This window comes from Perca flavescens, chromosome 14, assembly GCF_004354835.1.
Source record: "Perca flavescens isolate YP-PL-M2 chromosome 14, PFLA_1.0, whole genome shotgun sequence".
Taxonomy (NCBI): Eukaryota; Metazoa; Chordata; class Actinopteri; order Perciformes; family Percidae; genus Perca; species Perca flavescens.
The window spans coordinates 10,444,686-10,467,776 of record NC_041344.1 but is presented as its reverse complement, the minus strand read 5'-3'; the positions used below and the strand labels follow the sequence as shown (position 1 = coordinate 10,467,776).

The following is a 23,091-nucleotide window of genomic DNA, read 5'->3' as shown; positions in this document are numbered from 1 at the left end:
GAGCTGGTGGTGGACTACCAGAGGAAAAGTGACCCCTCTGTCCCTGTTACCATTCAGGGGAAGTGGAGGTACCTTGGGGTCCATATCAACAAAAAAATTGAACTGGTCACATAATACTAACGCCCTCTTTAGGAAGGGACCGAGCAGACTGTTCTTCCCGAGGAGACTCAGCTTCTTCAGTGTGTGCAACAGGGTCCGGAAGATCTTTTATCAGTCTGTTATAGCCAGTGCACTGTTCTTTGCTGTTGTGTTATACTGCTATACTATACTATATCATGTTATCATATTATAGTTGTAGTATTATGTTATTAATACTATTACATTGCACCTATACTATATCTTACACCTCATACTACACCACCAGTATTACATGTTTTACATTCTCACCACATCATGTACTACATTATATTTCTAGTGTACGCTGTTTACATATATTCTAGACTCACTGCTATTAAGCATATCATACATGTGCTGCAGCAACACCTGCTTTTCCTCTCTGGGAATAATAGACGTTATCTTGAAAAAGTCATACTATGGTATTTCAAAAACATGTAAGAGTATGTATTATGTCATATAAAAACATGAAAATTCCTGGTTTAGTATGTTGTAAAAAAAAGTCATAGTATAGTATGTTATAAAAAGTCAGAGTATAGATGTCATAAAAAAGTCAAAAAGTCATAGTATAGTATGTCATAAACTGATTATAAACTGACAATATATAGTTACTATACTATGACTTTTTTATGACTTTTGCACTACATCATAGTATGTCTAAAGAAATCATAAAAATGTCTTTGTATGGTATGTTGAAAAAAGTCATAGTATAGTATGCCATAAAAAGTCAGTATAGTTTGTCAAAAAGAGTCACAATAAAGTTATAGTATAGGATATATATAGTAGTGTATATATATAGTAGTATATAGCATAGTATATATATGTATATATATATATATATATATATATATATATATATATATATATATATATATATATATATATATACAGTATATATGGGGTGGGAGTTGGGTTGGAAACTGGAGGGTCACCGTACTGACAAAAGTATGGAGTGTGGATTGGTAGCTGGAGAGGTGCAAGTTCATCTCCTGGGCAATGCCAAGGTGCCCTTGAGCATGGGACCGAACACCCAACTGCTCAGGTCACTCATCTAAGGAAGAAACCCCCTTACTCTAGCATCTCTCCATTAGTGTGTATAGCATGTATAGGTCCTGAGCATGTGTGTGTGAGTATGTCAGGCCTGATGTTTTGTGTGTGCAACTGTACTAACGGAATGAAAAATGTGAATTTCCCCTCGCGGGATAAATAAAGGCTTGTCTTCTTCTTCTCTTCTTATATATAGAAAAAAGTCATAGTATGGTATGTTGAAAAAAGTCCTAGTAGGATGTCGAAAGAAGTAATAGTAAATTGAAAAAAGTTATAAAAAAGTCATAGTATAATAATGTTAAAAAAACAAAAAGTCATAGTATAGTCTGTCAAAAAAAGTCATGAAAAGTTATAGTATATTTCGAAAAAAAAAATAAAAAAGTCAGTATGGTATGTCGAAAAAAAGTCATAAAAAGCCAATAGTAAAGTAAGTCGAATAAAGTCATACAAAAGTCATAGTATACTGTATAGTATATATGTCATAGTACAGTATAAAAAGTCATTGTATAGTATGTTAAAAAAAATCATAAAAAGTCGTATGATTTATGATTATCACTTTTGGCAGCAGTGATAACCTCTAAGCCAGTGTGCCACTAAAGAATTAATGTTGAAAACAGTTATAGCATAGCATGTCGAAAAAAGTCATAGTATAGCATTTAAAAATTATATATAAAAAAAGTCATAGTATAACATGTTGAAAAAAGTGATAAAACGTCATGCTGTAGCATGTCAAAATAATTGATAAAAATAGTCACAGTAAAGCATGCCAAAAAAAGTGGTAAAGTTATAGTTTAGCATGCCGAAAAAAATCATAATATAGTATGTTAAAAAAAATCATAAGAAGTCATAGTATAGTAAGTCCAATAAAGTTATAAAAAAGTCATAGTATAGTATGTCGAAAAATAATAACAAAGTCATAGTATAGTATGTCGAAAAAAGTAATAAATAAGTAATAGTATAGTTTGTTAAAAAAAATCATAAAAAGTAATATTATAGTATGTTATATATAGAAAAGTTATAGTATATTTCGAAAAAAAAAAAAAAAAAAAAGTCAGTATAGTATGTCGAAAAAAAGTCATAAAAAGCCATAGTAAAGTAAGTCAAATAAAGTTATACAAAAGTCATAGTATACTGTATAGTATATATGTCATAGTACAGTATAAAAAGTCATTGTATAGTATGTTAAAAAAAATCATAAAAAGTCGTAGTATACTGTAGTATGTAAAAGAAAGTCATAGTATAGTATGTCGAAAAAAGTAATAAATAAGTCATAGTATAGTATGTCGAAAAAAGTCATAGTATAGTATGTTAAAAAATCATAAAAAGTCATAGTATAGTATGTTGAAAAATCATAAAAAGTCATAGTATACTGTAGTATGTAAAAGAAAGTCATAGTATAGTATGTCGAAAAAAGTAATAAATAAGTCATAGTATAGTATGTCGAAAAAAGTCATAGTATAGTATGTTAAAAAATCATAAAAAGTCATAGTATAGTATGTTGAAAAATCATAAAAAGTCATGGTACAATCTGTTGAAATAATCATAAAAACTCATAGTATTTTATGTTGAAAAAAATAATGAATAAGTCATAGCATATTATGTCAAAAAGTCATAGTATACTGTAGTATGTCGAAAAGAGTCATAGTATAGTATAGCAAAAAAATTATAAAAAAGTCCTAGTATAGTATGTTAAAAAAAGTAATAAATAAGTCATAGTATATAATGTCAAAAAAAGTCATAGTATAGTATGTCGAAAAGAGTCGTAGTATAGTATGTTAAAAAATCATAAAAGGTCATAGCATAGTATGTTGAAAAGAGTCGTAGTGTTACGGTGCAGGGGATTAGAAGACCCAAATACAGAGAGAGGCAGGCAGGCAGAAGAAAGTTGAAGATTTATTGATCGAAACACAAAAAATGAACCAAAGGAGTCCTGAGAGCAGCAGCAGGCAAAAAAACAATTCCAAAATGAAGTCAAAAGGCATCCAAAAAAACAAGGGAGTACAAGAACTGGAATAAACAGGAAGCACAGAAACTGACGGGGATCAACACAAACACACAAACTGACAGTGCACAATCTGACAAGAGACAAAGGGAACAAAGGGTCATAAAAAAAAAGTCATAGTATAGCATGTCGAAAAAAGTAATAAAAAGGCATAGCATAGTATGTCAAAAAAGTAATAAAAAAGTCAGAGTATGGTATGTTTAAAAAAATCATAAAAAGTCATAGTATGTCGAAAAAAGTCATAGCATAGTATGTCGAAAAAAGGTCCTAGTATAGTATGTCGAAAGAAGTAATAAAGTCATAGTATTTTATGTTAAAAAAGTTATAGTATAGTATGTTAAAAAATCATAAAAAGTCCTAGTATAGTATGTCGAAAGAAGTAATAAATAAGTCATAGTATTTTATGTTAAAAAAGTCATAGTATAGTATGTTGAAAAATCATAAAAAGTCATGGTACAGTCTGTTGAAATAATCATAAAAAGTCATAGTATTTTATGTTGAAAAAAGTAATGAAAAAGTAATAGTATAGTTTGTTAAAAAATCATAAAAAGTAATATTATAGTATTTCAAAAGAAGTCAAAGTATAGTACATCAAAAAGTTATAAAAATGTGATAATATAGTATGTTTAAAAAGTGATAAAAAAGTCATAGTATAGCATGTCGAAGAAATTGATTAAAAAAGTCATAGCATTGTATGTCGAAAAAAATGTCCACCCTGGACATCGAACCTGGGTCAGAGTCTGCAGTGATTACAGGCTGGTTTCCTGTCAGCAGCAGTGATAACCTCTAAACCAGTGTGCCACTAAAGAGTTAATGTTGAAAACAGTAACAGTATAGCATGTCGAAAAAAGTGAGAAAAAAGTCATAGTATAACATGTTGAAAAAATGCATAGTATCGTATGTCAAAAAAAGTAATAAAACAGCAATAGTATAGTTTGTTAAAAAAAATCATAAAAAGTAATATTATAGTATGTCAAAAGAAGTCAGTTGGTAGAGCAGGCGCACATATATAGAGGTTTATTCCTCTATGCACAAGGTCCAGGGTTCAACTCTGAGCTGTGATGGTTTTCCTGTGTATCTTCCCCCTCTCTCTCTCTCCTTTAATGTCTGAGCTGTCCTATCATTAATGCCCATAAAAAAATACAAGTCCACCCTGGACTGGGTATCACACCTGGGTCAGAGTCTGCAGTGATTACAGGCTGGTTTCCTTTTGGCAGCAGTGATAACCTCTAAACCAGCGTGCCACTAAAGAATTAATGTTGAAAACAGTTATAGCATAGCATGTCGAAAAAAATCATAGTATAGCATTTAAAAATTATATGTAAAAAAAGTCATAGTATAAAATGTTGAAGAAAGTGATAAAACGTCATGCTGTAGCATGTCAAAATAATTGATAAAAATAGTCACAGTATAGCATGCCAAAAAAAGTGATAAAGTTATAGTTTAGCATGCCGAAAAAAGTCATAATATAGTATGTTAAAAAAATCATAAAAAGTCATAGTATAGTAAGTCCAATAAAGTTATAAAAAAGTCATAGTATAGTATGTCGAAAAATAATAAAAAGTCATGGTTTTTTATGTTGAAAAAAGTAATGAATAAGTCATAGCATATTATGTCAAAAAAAGTCATAGTATACTGTAGTATGTCGAAAAGAGTCATAGTATAGTATAGCGAAAAAGTTATAAAAAAGTCCTAGTATATAATGTCAAAAAAATTCATAGTATAGTATGTCAAAAAGAGTCGTAGTATAGTATGTTAAAAAATCATAAAAGGTCATAGCATAGTATGTTGAAAAGAGTCGTAGTGTTACGGTGCAGGGGATTAGAAGACCCAAATACAGAGAGAGGCAGGCAGGCAGAAGAAAGTTGAAGATTTATTGATTGAAACACAAAAAATGAACCAAGGGAGTCCTGAGAGCAGCAGCAGGCAAAAAAACAATTCCAAAATGAAGTCAAAAGGCATCCAAAAAAACAAGGGAGTACAAGAACTGGAATAAACAGGAAGCACAGAAACTGACGAGAGCTGACACTGAGAAACACGACAGGAATCAACACAAACACACAAACTGACAGGGCACAATCTGACAAGAGACAAAGGGAACACAGGGTCATAAAAAAAAAGTCATAGTATAGCATGTCGAAGAAATTTATTAAAAAAGTCATAGCATTGTATGTCAAAAAAAATGTCCACGCTGGACATCGAACCTGGGTCAGAGTCTACAGAGATAACCTCACGTGCCACTAAAGAATTAATGTTGCTAACAGTTATAGCATATCATGTCAAAAAAAAGTCATAGTATAGCATGTTAAAAAAAGTAATTGTATAGCATTTAAAAAATATATTTAAAAAAGTCATAGTATAGCATGTTAAAAAAAGTGATAAAAAAGTCATGGTGTAGCATGTCAAAATAATTGATAAAAAAAGTCATAGAATAGAATGTCAAAAAAAGTGATAACGTTATAGTTTAGCATGCCGAAAAAAGTCATAGTTTAGCATGTAAAAAAAAGGCATTAAAAAGTCAAAGTGTAGTATGTTGAAAAAAATAATAAAAAAGTCATAGTATAGCATGCCGAAAATAATCCCAGTATAGCATATCGAAAAAAGTGATAAAAAAAGTCATAGTATAGCATGCCGAAAATAATCCCAGTATAGCATATTGAAAAAAGTGATAAAAAAAGTCATAGTATAGCATGTCGGAAAAAAAACCTGGGTCAGAGTCTGCAGTGATTATTAGCTGGTTTCCTGTCGGCAGCGGTGATAACCTCTAAACCAGTGTGCCACTAAAGAGTTAATGTTGAAAACAGTATGGCATGTCGAAAAAAGTGATAAAGAAGTCATAGTATAACACGTCAAAAAAGTGATAAAAAAGTAATAGTATAGATGTTGAATAAATTCATAAAAAGTCATAGCATTGTATGTCAAAAAAAATGTCCACGCTGGACATCGAACCTGGGTCAGAGTCTACAGAGATAACCTCACGTGCCACTAAAGAATTAATGTTGCTAACAGTTATAGCATATCATGTCAAAAAAAAGTCATAGTATAGCATGTTAAAAAAAGTAATTGTATAGCATTTAAAAAATATATTTAAAAAAGTCATAGTATAGCATGTTAAAAAAAGTGATAAAAAAGTCATGGTGTAGCATGTCAAAATAATTGATAAAAAAAGTCATAGAATAGAATGTCAAAAAAAGTGATAACGTTATAGTTTAGCATGCCGAAAAAAGTCATAGTTTAGCATGTAAAAAAAAGGCATTAAAAAGTCAAAGTGTAGTATGTTGAAAAAAATAATAAAAAAGTCATAGTATAGCATTTAAAAAATATATGTAAAAAAGTCATAGTATAGTATGTTGAAAAGAGTCGTAATATAGTATGCTAAAAATTCATAAAAATCCATAGTATAGTATGTTAAAAAAAATCATAAAAAGTCATAGTATAGTATGTCGAAAAAAGTAATAAAAAGGCATAGCATAGTATGTCAAAAAAGTAATAAAAAAGTCAGAGTATGGTATGTTTAAAAAAATCATAAAAAGTCATAGTACGTCGAAAAAAGTCATAGCATAGTATGTCAAAAAAAAGTGCTAGTGTAGTATGTCGAAAGAAGTAATAAATAAGTCATAGTATTTTATGTTAAAAAAGTCATAGTATAGTGTGTCGAAAAAGTCATGAAAAAGTCTAGTATAACACGTCAAAAAAAGTGATAAAAAAGTAATAGTATAGATGTCGAATAAAGTCATAAAAAGTCATAGTATAGTATGTATAAAAATAATAAAAAAGTCATAGCATAGCATGTCGAAAAAAGTCTTAGTATAGCATGTTGAAAAAAGTCATAGTATAGCATTTAAAAAATATATGTAAAAAAGTCATAGTATAGTATGTTGAAAAAAGTAATAAAAAAGTAATAGTATAGTTTGTTAAAAAAATCATAAAAAGTAATATTATAGTATGTCGAAAGAAGTCATAGTATAGTGCGTCAAAAAGTTATAAAAATGTGATTGTATAGTATGTTTAAAAAGTGATAAAAAAGTCATAGTATAGCATGTTGAAAAAATAAATAAAAAAAATCATAGTATAGCATGTCGAAGAAATTGATTAAAAAAGTCATAGCATTGTATGTCGAAATAATTGATAAAAAAAGTCATAGTATAGCATGTCAAAAAAAGTGATAAAGTTATAGTTTAGCATGCCGAAAAAAGTCATAGTTTAGCATGTAAAAAAAGGCATTAAAAAGTCAAAGTGTAGTATGTTGAAAAAAGTAATAAAAAAGTCATAGTATAGCATGCCGAAAATAATCACAGTATAGCATATTGAAAAAAGTGATAAAAAAAGTCATAGTATAGCATGTCGGAAAAAAAACCTGGGTCAGAGTGATTATTTGCTGGTTTCCTGTCAGCAGCAGTGATAACCTCTAAACCAGTGTGCCACTAAAGAGTTAATGTTAAAAACAGTATGGCATGTCGAAAAAAGTGATAAAAAAGTCATAGTATAGTATGTCGAGAAGTAATAGTTTAGTATGTCATAAAAAGTGACAAAAAGTCTTAGTATAGTATGTTGAATAAAATCATAATATAGTATGTCAAAAACATTGATTAAAAAAGTCATAGCATGTCAAAAAAATTATAAAAACGTAATAGTATAGCATGTCGAAATAGTGATAAAAAGTCATAGTATAGCATGTCATTATAAGTCATAGAAAGTCATACAAGTCATAGAATAAAAAAAAAGTATAGTATAGTATAACATCATAATAAGTCAGTATAGTATGTCATAAAAGAAATCATAAAAAGTCATAGTACAGTATGTCAAAAAGTCATAGTACAGTATTGTATGTCAAAAAAAATTATAAAAACTCATCGCACTGTATTGATCATAAAAATGAACGTTATGAAAAATCATAGTAAATGATAAAGTTTTTACATTGAGGATTGAGGACAATTTACTGCCGTGGAGTTGGCCAATGAAATCGATCAGGGTCTAGGGGCGTGGAATGTTGTGTGGGAGTGTTTCAAATACTATGACAATAATAATAATAATAAGTACAGTAGTTTATCTGTAGCCCTTCAAATGCAACTTGTGCCGCAAACAGTTCAAATCTCTGGTAAAAATGTGATGGTGGTAATCATGACAGATGATATTCTGCTTAATGAGTACTTTAAAAAAATACTTTGAATAAATGATAATACAAAATACGTATGCACTTTTACTTGTAAAGGAGTATTTTCACAGTGCATTATTAATACCTTTACTTAAGTGACATTTCTGAATACTTGCTCTACCACCGTGTCTGGAGTTGAACTGTACAGCCACTAGATGTCAGTCTTCTCCTGCCTTTCAAAACCAGCCTTCCCCTGTTACCTGTAACATCATTAAACTGAAGGAGATTCATACTGGCTTTGTGTGTGATGTAACTTGTGCTAACGTGAAGGTAGCATCTTTGTGGACGGTGAAATAATGCATGGAAGCAGGGCGCCTCAAAGTTAAAGCTATAGGTAGCTGTTGTAGGCAATTAAACACCCCAAATGTATCTATAGTAATCTGTGTTGATTCAAATTAATCTGCTTTTATCGGATACAAATTTAGGGACCTACTTTCATCAGACAACATGAAGTGAGACTTGAGATAAACCATTTCATTTCCATTGTTTATTTACATAGCGTAAGGTGTTACAATAAAATTCCTTGTCACCATTTAATTATAAATACACCCTTTTCAACAAGGCTTGACAACCCTCATTAAAATACATCCTTCAAACCTGTTCTTGAAACATAACAAAACAAATGCTTTCATGGATATACTGTTTCATTTTTGCACCGTTTTAAATGTTAGTAAATCATGCAAAGCAGAAATATTGAGTACGAAAATAAAATAATATAGCTCATATGTGTTGCTTTACAAAGGAGAATTAAAATCAAAACAAGTATATGTGGTGCAAAATACAAATACTGGGTCTGGTGGCAAAGCTTAAAGATCTTTCTCAAAGAAATGTTGATTCATCGCTTTTAGCAATAGTGCTCCACATAATCATCAATGTACAGTACATACATTACATTACTTGTCTGTGTAGGGAAAGAAATATTCAAATAGTGTAAATCTTAACTATGTAACATTTAAACCATACCTTTTAGCCCTGTGTGACTACCAGATTCATGACATTTAAAATAAACAGTTACTATTTCAAAGTTAGATCGCGACGTACTGTAGTAGGCTTACCTGATAACACAGTAATCAATCATATTATGGGTAGAATTGCTCTTACAGTCATGCATCAGTCAGTTTACAGAATAACCGCTGTACAGTCTAAGAATACTCAACATCCCAGGATGTTGCAGGCACTTACAAAGCATTGTTTAGGCCTTTTAAATAAATTCAAGAGTAGATGCAAGTTTCAAAATGGTCCAGTACAGTTAAAAGCTTCCGATGAAACGTCGTACGAGCGAAGTGTGTTTCTGTACTGTTGCATAAAATCAGTGATTACTGTAAAGGTCACAGTCCAAATGAATGCCTCGGGTCTCTGGAAGACATCTGAGCAAAGAGCCGGAGATGAGATGAACCGTGAAGACGAAAATCTGAAACAGAAAAAGTGAACGACATTAGATAGTCCGCAGACACAGACATATAAATACATTGCACTAAATTGATACACGATTGAATGAAGTACCTTTTTTAAGTGTTCAGAAAGGCAGCGACTTCTATGTGTTGGTCTTGAGGTTGGATTTGTAAAGTCATGGATGTTCATAGGCTACATGAGCCTTCCATTTATGGGAGCTCGTTCTTTCATTTGACAAGGTTAGCATGTTGCTGTAACTCCAGGTTATATGACAGACAACTGGGAATGGAGGAGATACTGGGAGAGGATTTGTGGTTGTGTTGCCCAGGAGAGAAAAGATCTTGAAGCTTGGCATTCTTACAGTAAAGCGGACACTTTTAGTGTTTATTCATCTTCGGGAGAGACTCCTTATTCTGCCCTGCAGAGTGGCATTTATCTTCCTTTAGCTAACCCTTTTTATTTTTCCTTTTTCCAATATTCAGAAATATACACAAGTACAGACATTTTATTTTAAACACCTAATTTGGTTGTCCTTAACAATCAGGCTAATGGTAATAAGCAATTTTGGTTAGAGTGTAACAACCACAATATTGTAAATAGAATATTGTTTGTGCAACAGTAAATGCTTATGATGTTAAACTATGAAAAAAAAAAAAAAAAAATAGCATGTACACTTGAAACTTTGTGATAGATATTGGAAATAATATACAGCTTTAGCGTAGGCTGCTAACAGTACGGTAATCAGAAACTCTAATAAGATAGCATAAACATAACTAAATGTAAATGTAACGCATATAATAAACAAAATTATTCAACTATATGTATAAAATGAAATATTAAAAGCCCTGTAACAGCCACATGCAGAGCAGAATAAAGGTAGTCCTTATTCCACTGAGAAGTAGGCATCTGGTGAGCACTGTGGCTTTATAGTGTATCCTTTCCTTAGAAATTCATTCCTTAACTTTCAAACTCATCAGTATCGGCGGCCATAGCTTGGTGAACTGTAAGAGGGTGAGGAAGAGAAGCTAGTAGGGAAACTTGATCCTGTGGCATCGAAGCTGCCTCTTCTGGAGCCTGACCTGGAACCGGTTCTTGAGCCGGATCGTGACCCAGAAGCGGAGCCTGACCCGCTGACGCTATAGGGACTGTAAAGGCCTTTGCTTGATTGGGATGATGCTTCAAGTAGTCGCAGACCAGTCCCCTCCTCTATCATGCTCCTTTCCATAGCGTCCTTGTAAGAGATCTTAAGCTTGGTTTTAGGGCATGTGAGGTATTTGGAGTATGCGCTAACATCTCGTAACTTCTGCGCAGTGCGTGCGTCTAAGGTGCCCTTCTTCACAGCATCATCTATGGAGACTCTGTTGGTAGCATCTGGTTCAATTAATCCACCAGTCAGATACTGGACCTCAAGGAATCGCTGCCCAGCCTCATAGTACAGCCAGCCTTTCTTTAGAGCTTGGGCTGCTGACATTTTGGTTTTGGTTCTGGGATCCTCAAATCCATTGCACGCCTTCTGGGCTAGACTGATGCGGTCCACCATGACTTTATCCACAAGCCCTTTGTTCATTGCATCTGCAACAGCGAATTTCTCTCCGGTATTTGGGTCGATAATACCTCCTGTGCAGGCCTGAGCTTCCAGCAACCTTTGACCGGTTATATTGTCCACCAGGTTTCTGTGTATGGCCTCTGTTATGGAAACCTTCTCCAGTGTTTCTGTGTCTAAGATTCCAGCCACAGGCCCAGTTTCCTCCGTTGGGTCATTCCATGTGGTTGCTGGTGCTTTTATAACAGGTATTGGGCTCATGGGGTAAGAGGAAGAGGAGCCAAAGGAGGATGAACGTGATCTGACACCGCTCATGTTTCCAGACAGCATGTCTGCGAACTCTGTGATTGACAGAGTTCCTGCGCGGTACTGATCCAGAGCTGACTTGTCAATCAGGCCCTTTGAGGTCGCATCATCGATGTCATACTGCCGACCAGACCTTCTGTCAGTGATCATGGATTTCACAACTCCATCAGATGAGGTGATGGTAACTTCCTCCCACTCACACTCCTGCTCTGCGAGCTCGAGATAGGTCTGCTGGTCAATGAGCCCCTTTTGGTACGCCTCATACACGGACATCTCTTTGCCCGTCTCTGGGTCGACGATGACGACCCTACGTTTGCGAACAGAGGACTTGGATGATGTCTTTCTCTCACGCTTCTTATCTTTCAGCAGCAGAAGAGCGAGGCCTGTTTCTGGGTCTGTCATACATCTCTCCATCAGCTGCAGGTAGGTGAGATTCTCCTCAGTGTTGGGATCAAAGAAGCCCTTTGTGTCGTCAGATGGGTCAGTGAGGATTTCATTCATTTCCTCATCAAAGAGGCCACGTTCATATGCTGTTTCAACTGGCAAGCGATGGCTCTCCTGTGGATCAATGATGCCACCGGTAGCAATTTGAGCCTCCAGCAGACGAATGCCATGGTCTTTCAGAATGAGGCCTTTTTTCATAGCCTGGAACAGTGAGATGATCTTGCCAGAATAAGGGTCTTTGTAGCCTGTGACTGCTCGTTCGGCTGAGTGGAGTTTATCTTTGAACTCTGGGCCAACAACACCCATCTTAACAGCTTCAGTGACATTTAGTTTCAGGTTCTTAATAGGATCAATTACATATCCTGTGGCGGCTTGAGCCTCAAGGAGCTCAAAGGCAGTCCCTGGTCTGATCATGTTCTTTTTCATTGCTTGGTAAATAGAGAGGCGGTCTTTGCTAGATTCTACATACACACCAGCAATACAGCTTGTACCCTCCAGGTATTTCTTCACATCTCTGCTGACCTCCTCCACTGTAATGATACCCTCAGTGAGTTCGTTGTATGTCTTTTGGCTGATAATCTGTGAACGAAGCAGCTCTTCCACAGTGATTTGCTTTCTGAGACCCTTGAAGAGAAGACTTCTGTCTGCCAGTGAAAGTAGCCGCAAACCACTTTCTTTATCAACTCTGCATCTTTTCAGTAGCTGGGCATAGGATTGCTTTTCATCTGTCGTCGGATCAGTGTAACCTCGCACATCCTCATTAGATTCAGATATTCTGTCAAGTGTCTCCTTGTTGATGTATCCACGCTGCGTGGCAACATCTGTAGGAAGGCGGAAGTAGTATTCAGGATCAATGAAGCCGCCAGTGGCATTCTGGGCCTCCAAAAGCGTGAAGGCATAATCCTCAGGAACGAGGCCTTTTTTCATTGCCTGGAAGAGAGAAATCACTTTCCCGCTGTACGGATCCTTGTAACCTGTAACTGCTCTTTCAGCAGAGAGAAGTCTGTCGTGAAGTTCAGGGCCCACAAGCCCCTTGCGTACAGCTTCATCAACTGTTAGAAGTTCATCTTTCACTGGGTCGATTATGAATCCTGTTGCTGCTTGGGCCTCGAGGAGACTCAAAGCAACTTCAGGCTTAATCTTTCCACTCTTCATTGCCTGGTAAATGCTGATCTTTGGAGGACTGTCTGATATGACTCCAGCAATGCAACCAGTACCAAAGAGGTACTGTCTGACTGATGGCATTTCCATTACCTCACGAATGTTCATCTTTTCTTGTTTCAAGAGGTTGTATGTGTGCAAGTCAATAATTCGAGCACTGTATAGCTCCTCAATAGTGATTCTTCTTCTGATTACATCACATGACATGCTCTGCTCTGACTTTAGAGTCTCCCTTTGTTCAATGATTTCAACGATGATGATTAGCATTCTTTCCTTTGTGATTTTCCCTGAGCGATACTGCTCCATGAGGCGCCGTCTCTCCTCCTCTGGAAGCATATTTGAGTTCATGACTTCCCAAATGGTAAATGTTTTTCCTGCAAAACTCTTATGAGGGATCTCAATTTGAGTTTTAGCTAGATCTGTTTGGGCTTGCTCCTCTGTGTACTGATAAGATTTGTCAACAGGAGCAGGAGCTTCGACCTTTGACAGAGGCAGGTAGCACAGACCAGAGTTGGGATCTCTTAGACATTTCTCCACCAACTGCTTGTAAGTAACACTTTCATTGGTGTTGGGGTTGGTGAAGCCTTTAAGGTCGCCTGAGGGTTCATTGAAGGACTTGGACATTTGTTTACTGCAAAAGCCACGCTGAATGGCCACATCAATGGGAACACGATGGCTGCTGACTGGATCAATGATCCCTCCTGAAGCAAACTGAGCCTCCAAGAGAGGAATAGCATGCTCCCTCAGGACGAGCTCTTTCTTCATGGCTTGGAATAGAGAAATCTTATTGCCTGTATATGGATCTTTGTATCCAGTCACTGCTTTTTCAGCTGAGAGAAGTTTCTCATGAAGCTCTGGGCCAACAACTCCATTCTTCACAGCATCATCCACAGAGTATTTCAGATTTTTGACCGGATCGGTTATGAAACCAGTTCCAGCTTGGGCCTCAAGTAGTACAAGCCCAGTGTTTTGCTGCAAAACATTCTTCTTTATTGCTTGATAAATGCTTAACTTCTCATTTGAATCTTCCATAGTGATACCATCAACGCGGTCTGTGCCCTGCAAGTACTTCCGTACCTTATCAGTTTCACTAACTTCTTTAGGTGTCTTTTTACCCTGTTGGATTTGGTCAAATGTCGCCTTATCGATGATGTTGGAATCAAGCAAAGAGTTGGCAGTGACTGGTGCTCTAAGGCCCTCAAAACAGACTTCTTTCTTGGTTTTGTCTTCTTTTTCTTCAACCATGGTTATCACAATTGTTATCAACTTTTCAATTGTCACCTGCCCCATTCTGAACTGGCGAATCAGCTCTATTCTTTGCACCTCAGTGATGTATTCAGAGTGTATGATCTCCCAAATTGTGACTTTTCTTCCTTTGAAAGGGCCATAGTCCAGCTCCATGGTTGAATGGTTCAAAGCCTCTTTTGTCTTAGCCTCTGTAATCTGTTTGTCTTCTTTTGGCTTTGCAGCCTTCTTTGAAAGAGGAAACAATGGGAGTCCAGTTTCCTTGTCCGTGACACACTTATCCATGAGCTGAGCATAGGTTGAATCCTCTTGTGAGTTAGGATCATAAAACACCTTTGTGTCATCAGTGTTTTTGTTCAACGTCTTGCTGATTTCCTCATCAAAATATCCTCGTTTGCAGGCAACCTCATGTGGGATACGATAGCTGTTAATAGGGTCGATAATTCCACCTGTTGAGAGTTGTGCTTCAAGCAGACGGATGCCATGGTCTTTCTTTATAAGGCCTTTGTTCATGGCTTCAAACAGAGACACCTTCTTTCCTGTATATGGATCTCTGTAACCGTTGACAGCTCTCTCTGCTGACAGAAGTCGTTCATGGAGTTCTGGGCCCACAAGACCTGATTTAACAGCTTCATCAACAGGGACCCTCTCATTTTTGACAGGATCAATTAAAAACCCAGTTGCCGCTTGAGCTTCAAGAAGGTTTATCACAGTTTCTGGTGACAGTAAGTCTTTCTTCATAGCTTGGTAGAAAGGCATTTTCTCCTTGGTTGGTTCATTTAACAGTCCAGCAATGCTCGGTGTTCCTTGTAGTGCCTTCTTCACAGGCTCCATCTCAGAGATCTCTTTCACTGTTATCTTGCCATTACTCAACTTGTTGAACAAGTCTTTGTTTATAATCTTGGACTCTAACAGTTCACTGGCAGAGACTGGAGCCCTCAAACCATTAAACACATTTTCCTTCTCCTTCTCCTTGTCTTCCACAACTGTGATGACAATTCTAATAATCTTCTCTACTGTGATCTTGCCTGTCTTGTACTGGCGAATCAATTCTCTTCTTTGCTCTTCAGTGAAATATTCAGAATTTATGACTTCCCAAATGGTGACAGTTCTGCCTTTGAACCTTCCAAAAGGCACAACAACGTTTGATGTACTGAACACTTCTTTAGTCTCTAGATCTGTGTATGTTCTCTCACTCTGAGCAGCTTTCTCAGTTACTGGTAATATCAGCAGTCCTGTCTCGGCATCCTTGGTGCATTTCTCCAGCAACTGTTTGTAAGTGAGTTGCTCTTGAGAGCTGGGGTCAATAAATAATTTGCAATCATCACTGGGATCAGCGATTGTCTTGTTCATGTCTGCATCAAACTGACCCTGCTTGTAGGCAGTCTGAAGTGGCACTCTATGGCTATTGATAGGGTCAATGATGCCACCAGTTGCAAGCTGTACATCTAGGAATTTGGTGGCCTGCTCCTTTTCAATAAGTCCCTTCTTCATGGCCTCAAAGAGAGAGATTTTGGCCCCAGTATAGGGATCTTTAAAGCCAGTGGCTGCTCGCTCTGCAGAAAGCATCCTTTCATGGAGCTCAGGGCCAATTAACTCATCTTTAACAGCCTCATCTACTGAGAGAAGTTTATTTTTCACTGGATCTACGATGTAGCCAGAAGCTGCTTGAGCCTCAAGGAGCATTGTGGCAGTGTTAGGGGTGATCTTGTTCTCTGTCATAGCCTGATATACACTCATTTTCTCTTTAGATGGAGTCAAGACACCTCCGACACAGCTCTGTCCCTTAAGACACAATTTAACTTTATCAGTCTTTCCGAGGTCTTGCACAGACACTTTGCCTTTTTTCAATTTGTCAAATTCCTTTTTCGTCAGGACGCCAATGTCATGAAGCCTTTCAGCAGGAACTTTCTCTCTAATTCCATCAAACGCAAACGGTGATTCTGCATTTTTCTTCATTCCGTCCGCTTCAACAGAGCCATTGAAGACTTTCTTTGTTGTTTCCACCGTTGTCATTGCAACTAACTGCTCCTCAGGAACCGTACCAGTCTGAACTTCAATTGCCTTTGTCTTGTAGGCAACCTCAAGACTCTGGAGTTTCTCTCTAAGCTTTTTGTTTTCCTCTCCCAGGAGTTTTTCTTGTTCAAGCCTTTTCTTTTCAAGCACCTCCATTTCTTTCTGCTTGTTTTTTATCTCTGCTTCAGCCCCCTTTTGTTTCTCAATGGCTTCATCCATAATAGCCTGAAGTTTCTTCTTCTCCTCTTCCATTAGCTTCCGCTGACGTTCTTGTTCATCTTTGAGAGCTTTGGCCTTTTTCACTTCATCCTCAAACTGTTTCTCAAGCTTCTTCTTCTCATCTTCAACAGCTTTTTCTCTTTTCAACAACAGTTCCTTCTCTGTGAGGAAGGACTGCTGAAGAATGGCCTTCTCTTGCTCAATCTGTTCTTGTTGGGCATTTGCCATCTATTTGGAAAAAAGAAGAAATAAATCAGTAAAATTTCAATCAAATATCACCCAATCATTGCATGTAACTTAAAGCAATATTTATATATATATATATATATATATATCCCCTTAACGCCGACTGTCGCTAATTTGCATCAAACCCCTTCCATTCCGACTGCAGGCGAGATAGCGTGTGTATTCCCCCCAATTCCGGTTTGTTTACATGCGATACATACCTAGGAACCTTTTGCATGCACTGGTTTCTCGTAGGACCGTTCGGAGTGGGAGATACATCCGGTTCACGGAAGCGAAATTAAACCTAACCCTACCGCTAATCCTACCCCTACACCTAACCCTACCGCTACACCTAATCCTACCCCTAAACCTAACCCTACCCCTAACACTAAAGAAACTACTGTCAATGTTAGGGAGTAGGAGAGTGTTTTCTTTCTTGCCGTTGTCAAGATCCATGTATTTGTCAATTACAGTTTAGAAGTTCTAACAACTTTGTGACATGAATGAAATCTACTATGTGTTTTATTAATTTTACCATTTTGTAAAGAATTTTACCATAATGCCTGTTGTCGCTAATTTGCATCATACCTAAATTTATATCTATTCCATATGCTATAGACAAATTAACAATCTCAACTTAATTTAGCATCAGCTTGGAGCCAGAAACACACATAATATTTTGTTTATATAATTGTGAATAAATTCAGGCGTCAAGGGGTAAAATATATATATATATATATATATATATATATATATAAGTTATAGTTCAACAATTTTGGAAATAGGCTTTCTTGCCGAGAGTTAGATAAGAAGATTAAGTCTAGTTCTCATGTCTGTACGCTTTATGAAGCTAAAGACAGCAGCCGGTTAGCTTAGCATCAAAACTATGAAAAAGGGGGTAACAGCTAGCTTGGCTTTGTCCTAAGGTGACAAAATCCGCCTATGAACAGCTCTACAGCTCACTAATTAACATGTTATATCTCGTTTGTTTAATCCCTACAAAAAAGTGAACTGAATAGAGCCAGACTAACAGTTTCTACCTGTTTCCAGTCTTAATGCTAAGCTAACGTCTTCTCAAAGTAAATTCGTGTATAGTATTCAGACATTCATATTTTTATCTAACTCTCGGCAAGAAAGTGAATAAGAGTACTTCTCAAAAAGTCTTTCATTGTTTTACTCGTGAGTATTTCAACTCTGCAGTATTGTTATTTGAATGACATATAAACACAGACATATAAATTGCTGGATGTTACTTTAAGTCTCTGCAATTTACATGTAATGTTACATGTTTTTCCACAAATACTGTAGTTAGTGTCTTTTACAGAACTATGTTAATTGGAAGGGTTGTGTAAATTGACTAACAGTGTTAATTCATGTCAAAATACCTCTTTAGATTTTTTATGAAGCTCCTCTGCCTCTTTTTTCAGTTTCTCTCTCTCTTTCTCGAGGTCAGCGATGGCTTCCTTCAAGTCACCAGCCTCTCTGGTGCTCTGCAGCCTCTGTGTCTCCAACTTCTGCATAACAGTTTCTGTAGTTTGTTTTTCTGTCTCTTGAAGACGCAATTTTGCTTCATCTGCTTGTTTCTTGAATTTCTTAGCCTCCTTTTCAGCTTTTGACTGAGCGTCACTGAGCTCTTTCACCCTCAATTTTAGTTGTTCTGCTTCTGCTGAAACATCAAGCTGCCTCTTACGCTCTTCCTCTAATGATTTTTGGAAGCCCTCTGTCTCCTTATCAAGGCGCTGCTGGATCTGCTGTTTGTCCTCTAGTAGTTTTTTAGCCTTTTCCTGTGCCTGGTTCTTCTGTTTCTGGAGCTCTTGTGCCTCAGCTTTCAGTTTTGTAGCCTCTTGGATGGCCTGCATTTTCTCCTTTAGCATTTTCTCTGCAAGTGCCCTCTGTTCAGCCAAGTCAGACTCGGCGATCTGTCTGTGTCTGGCTGCTTCCTCAGCTTCCACACTAAGTCTGGCAGCCTCCTCCGCCAGACTCTTCATTTTCACTGCTTCCTCCGCAAGTAATATCTGTGTATTGTCTTTGTCTTTCTGCATGAGGCGCTGGTTTTCTCCCTCAATCTTAAGCTTAAGTTTCAGGAGCTCATCCATCTGGATCTTTACTTTGGACAGTTCATCCTCCACCTGTGCCTTTTGCTTGACGGCATCATTTACTTCACCTTTAACTCGCTGAAGCTCCTCATCCAACACAGCTTTCTGCTTATCAGTCTCATCCAGCCGCAGTTTAACCATTGTAAGTTCCTTCTCAACCTGAGACTTTTGCTTAAGTGCTTGTTCTGCTTCTTTTTTGTGCTTTGCCATCTCTGCATCCGCCTGCTTTTTCTGCTCTAGAGCTGCCGCCTCAGCTGCCGCTCGCTTAGAGGCCTCCTCCTCCGCCTCTTTCCTCAGTTTCTCTGCATCTTTTTGAGCTTTGGCCTGTTTTGCAGCTTCATCCTCGGCCGATTTTTTCAGCTTTTCAGCCTCTGCAGCTTTTTGTCTGAGCAGAGCAGCCTCTTTCTCCGCTTTTGCTTTGGCTTCCTCAGCTGCTTGTGCAAGTTTCTTAGCTTTTTCAAACTCATCTTTCAGCTTTTCCTGAGCAAGGCTGTCTTCTTTATTCTTGCTGAGAACATCTTGGGCTTTCTGCTCTGCGGAACTGCATTTCTGTGCTGCTTCTTTGGCCAGGATGACCTGCTTCTCTGCCTCTTTCTCAGCCTTGTCTTTCTGTGCATTTGCTTCAGCAGCTTTCTTTTTGAGACGTTCAACTTCCTCCTGAGCGGCTTTGCATTGTCGAGCTGCCTCTTCTTCTGCTGCAGTAATCGTCTTCACCTTCTCCTCAGATTCTTTCCTTTTCTTCTCTTCCTCTGCAGCAAGCTTTTTCATTTTCTCAGCCTCTGCCTCAGCTTTGAGTTTGCTTTTCTGTGTCTCCTCTGCAATTCCCTTCAACTTCTTTAACTCCACCTCCAAATCCGACTTGCCTTTTGATGCTTTCTCAAAGTTGATCTTAATTATGTGAATTTCTTCTTCAACGACCTTCTTTTGCCTCAAAGTTTCTTCCACAATTGTTTTTTGTCTCACTAACTCAGAATCAGAAGAGCTCTTCAGATGTGTGATTTTCTCTTGTATGTCTTGTTTATGCTGAGCAGCTTGATCCTCCAGCAGCTTTCTCTGATAAGCTTCGTCCTCAGCTTTTCTTTTCAATTGTTCGTTTTCTGCTTCTTTAGCTTTCAGAGCGATCTCAGCTTCGGTCTTCAGACGAGTTGCCTCGTTTATGGCAGCTAGCTTTTCTTTTAGTATTTTCTCAGCCTCAGCTCTCTGCCGAGCTGCCTCTTCCTCTGCAGTCTGCCTCTGCTTCTTTGCCTCTTCGGCAACCAATCTCAGCCTAGTTGCTTCATCAGCAAGTTGTTTCATTTTCAGTGCTTCAGATTCAAGAAGCTGCTTGCTCTTTTCTGTGTTCGAGAGAGTCTTCTTCTCAGCTTGAATCTTCATCTGCAGAAGAGCATCCATTTCACTTCTGACTTTAGCCAGCTCCTCTTCCAATTGTTTCCTCTGGTTTTCGGCAGCAATCACCTCGTTTTTTAGACGCTGGAGCTCATTATCCAACAGGCCCCTCTGTTGTTCAGCATGATCAAAGTCAGCCTTCAGTCGTATGCATTCTTGTTCTGCAGAAAGCTTTTGCTGGGCTACTTGTTCTGCAAATTTCCTCTGTTTCTCCAACTCTTTCTCTGCATTCTCTTTCTGTTTAAGAGCAGCATCTTCAGCTTTAGCCCTTTTCTTGGCATCACGCTCTGCCTCGACTTTCTGCCTCTCTGCTTCCTCTTGAGTCTGGCTCTTCTTTTGAGCTTCCTCTTCAGCCTGTAGCCTCAAGCGGAGAGCCTCGTTGGCTTTCTGTCTCCATGTTTCAAGCTCTTTCTCTGCTTGCTCCCTGGCTTTGTTAGCTTCCTCTTGTTGCTTCCTGAGTTTTTCGGCTTCCTCTTGCAACTGAAGGACGGTGCCCTGCTCTTTCTTAAGGGATTCCTCCAGTTTTGTTGTCTTCTCATTGAATGACATGGAATGGGTTTGCAGCTGTGTGGCAGCACTCTTTTGTGCCACCTCCTCTACTACCTTGATCTGCCTCAGTTTCTCTTCCTCAGCCTGTTTCATGCGCCTCTCTGCCTCCTCAGCTTGCATTTTGAATTTTTGCAGTTCATCCATTGCTTTCTGCTTCTGCTTGGCGGCCTCTTTTTCTGCCTCACATTTACGTTTCAGCTCATCTTCTGCATTTTTCTTTTTCTGAGTCTCTTCAGTCACCTGCTTGCGAAGCCTTTCTGCATCCTCCTGAGCAGCTTTCCTGAGCTTCTCAGCCTCAACAGCCTTGTCTCTGAGCTGCTGTAACTCAAACTCAGCTGTGCCTTTCTGTTTTATTGTTGTCTCTAACTGGATTCTAATTAAGTGGATCTCCTCCTCAATTTTGGTACGACTGACTAGCGCCTCTTCCAGCTGCTGACTCTTGGACTTGATCTCCTGCTCAGACAGAGTCTTCAGATGATGCAGCTCATGCTGTATGTTTTGCTTCTGTTTCTCAGCATCCACTGCAACATCTTGCCTCATGCTGGCTTCTTCTTTCATCTTCAACTTCAGCTCCTGGGCTTCTTGTTCTGCTTTGGCCACAGATTTAGCATGAGCCTCAGCCAACTGTTTCTGTTTATCTAACTCAGATTGTATCTCTTCCACCCTTTTCCTCTCCTCTTCTTTTAGTTTTTCAGAAGCTTTCTGTATTAGTAGAAGCAAAGAGGGAGTAAAAGGAATTGAGAAAATGTTAGAGGTGTTAGACTACAAAATAAAACAAGTAATTATGAAACATGTAGGTACATGAAAATGTAAATACATGAGATTGTGTTACAGTTATTATCCACAACAAATACACTTCTTTAGAGGAAAAATACTGAATTGGGAAATGCTTGTCATGTTAATTTAATGTGTGGCACACAGAATGACACTTTACTTCACAACAGGACAGCACGACACTACACTTTGCTTTCATGCAGTTGAGGTATTTTTACTTGATCAATGTTTAATATAAGCTGTAATAAAGCCTTGTCACATATTACATCATCAGTACTGTATATTATGGTCTTGTTACAAAAAATAGAAAATGATGTGTATGTAGTAGTAATGATGGCAAACTCAGTATTGTTGAGGTGTGTGTTGCTGTTGCTTCTATCAAAATATATATATTTGGGTTTCTAAAGGAACATTGTTGTATAATTCACTCACCATTTGATATTTAGGGTTAGAGTTGTGTCACTCCTCAATCTTTACATTCTCAAAATAAAGCAGCTTTTTGTAAAATGTGTAAAGTAGAAAAAGAAATAGGCAGGGAATAAATAATTAGCAGCATGCAAAAAGTATGAAGCGCAGTGGGAAAGATACCAAGATTTCAACCAAAATAACCCTGACTGTGTAGAACAGCATAGTGATGCAGCAAACATAGCATGATTTGATGTAACACAGAGCAAAAAGTAAGCTTGGATTAAAATGTAGACTTAAGACATGAATCCAAGATCAATTTACACTTAACTCTGATGACAGAAACAGGCAAACATCAAGAGATGAGTTCTACTCTTTAGTAACATGGGCGATGCTTTGTGCAATTGTACCGGTGATTGACCCCTAAAAGGAAGGTCCAACACTTTAGAAACCTGTCATATTGAGTGCTAATTAAGCTCTAGTTTAGGACAGTTACTTCTGGTAGATTTTCATCAGCATTCTATATTTATTTTCTGTAATAATAGACCATTGATTAATCTTCATTTTTAAAGCAGAAATAATGAAAAAAAATGACAAAACATTTTCTGAAATGAGAGGATTTGCTGCTTTTTGTAATAAAATTGTAAACGGAATATCTTTGGGATTTTGAATTTTGGTCAAACAAAAGAAGACATTTAAAGACGTTACTTTAGCTTCTGCAAAATTGGGATTAGTAAATGTTTGAATCATCATTTGTTGCAGCCCTAAGCAATATTGTCCATAATCCCAATAGGTCCTTAAAAAAAGCATAATTGCTTTTAAGTCACATTATTATATTAAGACAAGAGAAATACATACAAAAGCTTGAAAATTATTTTAAAAGTTGACATTTACCCTAGCAAAGCATGAACATGGAAGCGATGCAAATTGATCAGAGAACTAAGAACGACCTCAATTATGAAAGGTCTCCAAAAAAATCCTGAACCTTCCTTTCACTACAGACAAGGGTCTG

General features: G+C 37.2%; 1 protein-coding gene across 10 annotated transcripts in view; it reads right to left on the bottom strand.

The window, feature by feature from the left end:
- Positions 1 to 8,783: 8,783 nt before the first annotated feature.
- pleca (plectin a) overlaps positions 8,784 to 23,091 on the bottom strand; it is a 100,050-nt gene continuing 85,742 nt past the window's right edge. For all 10 annotated transcript variants that reach the window (XM_028596668.1, XM_028596669.1, XM_028596670.1 and 7 more), the window contains 3 exons: positions 18,255 to 21,602; positions 9,822 to 16,872; positions 8,784 to 9,729 (listed from right to left, as the gene is read on the bottom strand). In XM_028596668.1, the coding sequence (XP_028452469.1) occupies positions 10,684 to 16,872; positions 18,255 to 21,602 (9,537 nt within the window). In that variant the 3' untranslated portion in view covers positions 8,784 to 9,729; positions 9,822 to 10,683. The remainder of the gene's footprint in view (positions 9,730 to 9,821; positions 16,873 to 18,254; positions 21,603 to 23,091) is intronic.